The sequence below is a fragment of the Poromitra crassiceps genome, assembly GCF_964638095.1.
Source record: "Poromitra crassiceps genome assembly, chromosome: 17".
Classification (NCBI taxonomy): Eukaryota; Metazoa; Chordata; class Actinopteri; order Beryciformes; family Melamphaidae; genus Poromitra; species Poromitra crassiceps.
In genome coordinates, this window is record NC_139635.1 from 15,250,690 (window position 1) to 15,258,189 (window position 7,500).

Here is a 7,500-nt window from a genome sequence, read left to right on the forward strand (position 1 = left end):
GGTACAAGGCAGCCATTACTTCAAAGACACAGAGAGAAGAAAGTGATTTATGACTTAAACGGAACTTATGCAAATATATTTTTTATGTATTCATAGTGCGTTTTATATCCCTCTATTTTCTGGCAGATGACCTGACCAAGTCTGGCAGCACAAACAGACATTAGTTTGATATTCTATTGCAACCAAAATATGTCAGTCTCATAAAGAAAACAAATTGTTTGGAAAATCTTTTATTTGCAATCTTGAGCTCCAGACCACTTTTCTGACATCTTAAAGTATGAGACTTTGTGGGCGAGGTTTTAGAGATTGGCTATTAATGTCCACACTTTTGATTGGTCACTTAACAATCCCTGCCGTAAATGGTGTCCCTCCACAATGTTCTCTTCTGTCAATTGTAGCGTGACGAGTTGAAATGATCAAATTTAGAATTTGATCAAGATATCAATCTACACTCATAAAGTATTACACGCATACGATACTTGTGTATTGTGTAAGAGCGAATATAATTGTTATGAGAGAAAATTGAGATCCCCGACTGCCTGAATGTTTTGACTGGCATGCATCTTTGACATAGTGCCTTCACAATGGCTTGGCTGGGTTCTAGGCTTCATGATGCATTCTACTTAATGGGAGAACGTGTTAGCAGCGGCATTGGAGAGCAAAACAATTCTACGGGGAACTGACAATTTACACACGGTCAAATAAATATATGATACATATTTAATCAGAAATGATAAGTATGGTAATGTCAGTGGGATCAGGAATATGAATTAGATCAAAGGCAGAATAATGATCTCTCTTGACCAGTGTTGGGCAAGTTACTTTCAAAATGTAATATACTACATATTACTAGTTACTTTCATTTGAAAGTAATAAGTTACTTTACAATATTACTGTCTGTGTAGAGTAACTTACTACACTACTTTTGCATTACTTTCACCAAAACAACAGCAGCAGCAGAAGAATGACATCGCCGCCCCAGAACCATCCCCGAGAAATTATGTCAACGGCCTTGAAGTCAGTGTAAACAATCCAAAATTAGAAATGTTATTATTTTCCTTTGTTATTGTCATCTGTAGTGGTTATTTGCATAAAAACAGGCAGTTTGATTAGGATCTTTATTTAAATTTGTGCTTTGATTAAGACAAATATTGCTTTAACTCAATTTGTAACTTGAGTTACAGTACTTGACAGAGTACTGGTACTGGTATAATAATTACTGAAATCCTATAAGTAATAAGTTATATTACTGAGTTACTGCTAAAAGTAATATTACATGTAATATGTTACTTTTGTAACGAGTTACCCCCAACACTGCTGTTTAAGTGCAATTGAATCCTCCAGATCTCTCTTTTATTTGTATTTGAGATGAACCACATGTCTCACTATCTAATACTTATAAGCAAGCAAATGTGTTGCGTTAATAGTTAAAGAAAGTAGAGGCCATGTATTTTCATGTGATGTCTTGCAATCACAATGCAAATGATTTAGAATGCCTTCACAACTGCAAGTACAACATTGCCATTCTAATATGACTGAAATCCTATTGTAATAAGTTATATTCCTGAGTTACTGCTAAAAGTAATATATGACATGTAATATGTTACTTTTGTAATGAGTTACCCTCAACACCCACAAGCGATCCTGTCCCTCTGAAAGCCTTCAGTCTATTCTAAGCCTTCCATATGTGGGCATGTAGCACCCCTCTTCCTCCTCTCACTCTGTTTAAAAAAGCAAACGTCTGATCTACGAGGCAGATCAGTGCACAGGCAAAGAAAAACAGCTTCCCCCTCGGGGGTATGTGCTCTACAAACTAAACAAGGTCATAGGGCCTGGGTTAATATGCACTGGAGTATATTGATGTTTCAGCATGTTCAGCCAACCCGCTCTCTCATTCCCGCAGGCTATTCTCCTCGCTGTCGCCGCGTCAACGTTTTCCTCTAATGACATCTTTAACATTTCTCAAACACAAAAACATGAACGTGTCCTTGATCAATCAACAACACGATAGGTAGATGTTATGGCTACCATTTGGAATTATTTCTCCTTCGATTCTGAGATACACTGAGATATACAATACAGGTTTTTTACGTCAGTTTTGGAATAGCGGAAGGCACTACACTACCCATAATCCTCAGCCACCGTTGCTATGGAGACAAAACCATTACCGCGTTCAGTGTATTTCAGTGCATTTCAAAGTAATGAGACCAAACTCTCCTTAACTGGTACAGTCCTCATTATAAACAAACAGACGAGCAGTAGCTCGAAACATCACATGAAGCCAAACTTTTTCTTTCTTGTACGAGCATTACAGCAAGTTGTTACCGAGGTGCCGAATATCCAGTGTATTATTTGCTTTTTTAGCAACAATCCAAGTTGGGATACTATTTTAAGAAGCTCACTTGATTATAGACGGTTTTAACTTGACAACAAAAACATTCTAAATTGAACCCCCGCTCACTTCCTGTTGCAGTGTTTGCTATGGACATAAAAGAAAAAAAAACATTCAAGTGCAGGACTGACCATTCCGTGAAAACCGTCTATACAGCTGAGCAGCGAAAACAAAAGTAACGATGTCGAGTGAATATTTCTGCAGTTTGCCGAATGCTGAGAAAAAAGAAGTGCTGTGGGGTTGCGCTCTGGTGAAAACCGTCTATATCCATGCGGGAGTTTCAAAGGGTCTCAGAAACTACGAATGAAAGGCTAGACTGAGGTGAAAATGTAACTTTGTCGTAGGACAAAATTAAAGGCATTTTTGGAAAGTCCTTGACCTGGAGAGTAACATTTGTCATTATGAAGATTAAGAACGTGGGGGTTCCTGCCCTGCGACCTTAGAACTCTGACCCCAGGCTCATTATGCAGAAACACAAGGGGCTAGAGGCATGGGGTCAACTTCTCTAGAAAGCTATATCGAGCTGCACTTTGATGGGAGTGGGCAGGGCCGATTCTAGGGGGTGGCAGGGGTGGGCTATGCCCACCCAAAAAAAAAAAAAAAAAATCTCCCTTTTTGAATTCCAGGCGACCCCCACTTAGGGTCTAAGGTTGGAGACCACTGGGTTAGTTAGTTTAGGGCACCTAACAGTAGTTATAGCTTTAATTTGATTTGAGAAATAAGCTCATCCAATGAAAAGAATATTATGGAGTTGATTATTTTAAACTATGGACGAAGGATTGTTATTTATTTGTTAGGGTAACAAAGTCAATCTGCTTTCAAAGTTTTAATTTCAGTTTGAGTTTGAATAAGACTAAAAGTCTTGTAAATATAGGTTTGAAGGCTAAATGGTGAATAGCTTTTAGCTATGGTTAAGTCTCACTGCACTAGTCTTTAATTTGATTTGAGAAATAAGGTCATCCAATGAAAATAACTGTTATGGAGTTGATTATTGAAATTATGGATGAAGGATGTTTTTAAGTTTTATGGTAAATCAATCTGCTTTCAAAGTTGTTTTCTTTTCACTTTTAAGACTAAAAGTCTTGTGAATATAATAACAGTTATAAATAGTTAGTTTGTTAGTTAGTTTGCAAATAGTTTTAATAATAGGAGTTTTGTAAACATTGGCCTGTCCTCTGAGTTAAAGTTCATATAGGTTACCCACAGCACAATGTGGACACCTAGTGGAACAGTTTAGTGTTAGAATATAATGCAACTTAATCCCCATCCCCAAACCGAGAACCTTTGGGCAACCTACCGCCAAAGATGTAACAGGCTAAAAATGGACCTGCTACCAGCTACTGTATGGCATACTAGCTTGTCGGCAATAATGTTCCAAAGTTAGGCACATTTTTGGCGAGTTTTTTTTTGGTATGGCTGTTTTCATGTGCCCCTCCCCCCCCCCCAATTTTCAATTGCCCACCCAGTAACCTCACCCTAGATACGGGCCTGGGACTGGGGTTACTGATGACAGGTGGTACTGAGTTGGGTAGAAATCTCTTCTGAAATTCTCATGCTTCCCATTAAGGTCTTTTCCCCCCACCCTGAAATACCCAATTAACAATGTCAATTCCGTGTTTACAACGTCAATTAAAAGTTGGTTAATCTACCCTGAAATAAGCTCTCTCTTGACAAAATGTCAATATCCTGTATAAGGAGTAAATCCCGTAACGGTGTGTGTGGAGGTGTGTGCAAGTCTATAAATAGTGTTTAGTGTCCCAGTACATCCCTCTGTCCAGCAGGGGGGGGGGGGGTGCATGTCTCTAAATAGTGTTTAGTGTTCCAGTACATCCCTCTGTCCAGCAGGGGGGGGGGGGGGGGGGGGGGTGCATGTCTCTAAATAGTGTTTAGTGTTACATCCCTCTGTCCAGCAGGGTGTGGGGGGTGCATGTCTCTAAATAGTGTTTAGTGTTCCAGTACATCCCTCTGTCCAGCAGGGGGTGGGGGGTGCATGTCTCTAAATAGTGTTTAGTGTTCCAGTACATCCCTCTGTCCAGCCAAATTGATGACAGGCAATTAGACACCATAATGAAATTGAAGCTGCAATCCAGAGGGAAGAAAGAGGATCAACCGACTGTGTGTAGTGTGTAAAATGTACAGGAAAGTGACAAAATTGCCCTTTCTTAACACGTTGAGTGCCAAGGACGAGATATCTCGGCTTACATAATCCAACCGTTGAGTGCCAAGGACGAGATATCTCGGCTTACATAAACATTTTTTTTTTTTGACGGTGGGACATCGATCAACCCCTTTTACGTCTCCTACACCAGAATTGGAGGTATTGAATGTGTATAATCTATTTTACCGACCCACTGAGTGTCGACATGTCTCTCCACAGTAGAAAGAGGCGACCCAAAACTGGAGGGAAAAGCGCGACGAAGCCGTTCTCATACTGTAAAATTGATGGCGAAAACGCTTTCACTTTCGCGCTGATGCACAGCGGTGGCAACGGTGGGGGGTTCCAAGAATAGATTGGATGCACACTTTGAAACACGCAGCATAAATATGACCAGAATCGCATCAAAGCTCTCAACCAAAACTCCACGAAACGAGCGAGTCCACCCAGACTTCCTCAAACAGCGGCCGCTCAAACAGGCAGCAGCCAGGCAGCAGCAACTTTGTTGTGACACGCCCGCTGGAGAGCCAGGGAGGCAGGAGGAGAACACACACGGAGGGAGGAGTTGGAAGCAGAGGGGGGTTTCCTGCTGTTATGGAGGAAATTACTGTTCAAAACTATTGTTTAGATGTCTGACTCTTACTGATGCCAAAAATGAATGGTTAAAGTGACTGTTCTATCGAATTTCACAAAAAGCCGTTTATCTCTGAATAATTTTTCTGACGCTGAAACCATGCTGTATTCAACTGCTAATGCTTACATAACTACTAACTCTACAAACTAACTCTTTTAGACAGAGAAAGCACACATTCTATTAGTTCTTTTTAGATGATTGGTGTTCACGAAGTCTTAACAGAAAAGAATCCTCGGCTCAATGTGTTAAAATACATGAAGAGATGATACAGTTGATGCTGTACTAAATGGTTGAAATCCCTCCAGGCTGTGATATAGCAGCCACGTTTAAGTGGGCAGGGGGCAGTGCTATAATCTGACTGTCGACTGTAACACATTGCTGAATAACTATATGACCTTAGAGCTCCCACTATACTGCTGATCTCTAAGAATATTTTGATTATGACATATAGGCCTAGGCTACAAATGTTCATTTTTACAACCTGCCCTACACTGCACTGTGCTTACCATCAAAATGCCTACGTAGGCCTACGACACATCCTAATCATACATAAAGGAAACTGCAATGGCTTCAAACATTTACCAGCGAAATTCTGCTTCAAGTAGTTACACATCAATATTCAAGGCATACAGTAGGATATCGATTTTGGATGAAGTAAAAAACGTCAGCAAATATCCAAATAACGCAATGTGTCGTGGTGCAGCTAGAAGTACACCTGAAAGATGACAGCTGGACTATGTAAAAAGTATTTTTCAAAAACAAGTTTACAAAGTGCTTCACAGACATAAAAAAAAAACAGAAATCACACGGTGCAATTGCCAATTAAAATCATGGTGCAATCAAGAAAATATAAAAAACATAGTTAAAAGAAAATAAAACATCTTAAAGGAGAATTTCGGTTTTTTACACCACGGTCCTCATTTCCAGCTTAAAATATGATGTTTTACTCACCGAAATATGTTTGGCTTCAGTCGGATGCCCACGGAAGATTTTGAGCTCGTAGTATCATCCTCAAACAGGCTATAACGAGAGCATACGGGGCAAGGTGCTTACGCTCTGTAAATGTCACTTTTTTCAGTCACATCGCGGTTCGTTATGGTTGTAAATATAATTATGAGAACATGAAATCGATATCTAACTAAACCATCCTCTGCTGGGAGTCCCGACAGCCCACTCCGTTTGCTCTCCGGGTGTCCATCACATAACATCTCCCGCTGCTGTTGTTGTCGATATGTGGCATGATTCCACACGAGCGGTAATGGAATTGAAACGTCCATAATCTTGACATCAGATATCTATAATAATGCCAAGCTAAAAGCTAAGCTAACAACAACACAACAGAGAGCGAGTCAACTCTGATCTGCCCCGGATGGGCTTACAGTGCTTATGTACTTCTTCTGTGGTTTCTCTTCTTCTACTGTAACCAAACAGAAGCGCTTCTCACTGCATCTTCCCAAGCACATCCGGGGCACCCAGACAGCAAACATAGTGGGCTGTCGGCACTCGGGAGCAGAGGACGGTTAGTTAGATATCTATTTAATGTTCTCATAATTATATTTACAACCATAACGAACCGCGATGTGACCGAAAAAGTGACATTTACAGAGCGTAAGCATCTTGCCCCGTATGCTCTCGTTATAGCCTGTTTGAGGATGATACTACGAGCTCAAAATCTTCCGTGGGCATCCAAATGAAACCAAACATATTTCGGTGAGTAAAACATCATATTTTAAGCTGGAAATGAGGACTGTGGTGTAAAAAACCGAAATTCTCCTTTAACACATTCAATGCCAACAGTTTTTTTTTACTGTAGGTAGCTTCTGCCAAGTTTTTTTTTTGAGGATTCTGGCTCATCTTTCAAGAGCCGAGGATTCTTTTCTGTTAGGATTTTGTGAACACAAAATATCTCAAAAGAACTAATAGAATGTGTGCTTTCTCTGTCTAAAATAGTTAGTTTGTAGAGTTAGTAGTTATGTAGGCATTAGCAGTTGAATACAGCATGGTTTCAGCGTCTGAAAATGAAAGGTGAGAAAAATGCCTTTTTGTGAAATTCGATAGAACAGTCACTTTAACCATTTATTTTTGGCATCAGTAAGACGTCAGACATCTAAACAATAGTTTTGAACAGTAATTTCCTCCATAACAGCAGGAAACCCCCCTCTCCTTCAAACTCCTCCCTCCGTGTGTGTTCTCCTCCTCCCTCCGTGGCTGCAGCGGGCGTGTCACAAGCGAGTTTCTGCTGCCTGTCTGCTGCCTGGCTGCCCCTCGTCGGGCGAGTCTGGATGGGCTCGCTCGTTTCTTGGGGTTTCGGTTGAGAGC

At 40.5% G+C, this 7,500-nt stretch overlaps 1 protein-coding gene across 1 annotated transcript in view; it reads right to left on the bottom strand.

Moving 5' to 3' along the window:
- The window catches only part of LOC310792224 (cadherin-12-like), a gene marked incomplete at both ends in the record, with an annotated part of 58,317 nt that overhangs the window by 1,603 nt on the left and 49,214 nt on the right, over positions 1–7,500 (bottom strand). Inside the window, one exon of the mRNA XM_083653953.1 lies at positions 1–18. This exon is cut by the window's left edge and continues 315 nt beyond it. Coding sequence (XP_083510079.1) covers positions 1–18 — 18 coding nt within the window. The remainder of the gene's footprint in view (positions 19–7,500) is intronic.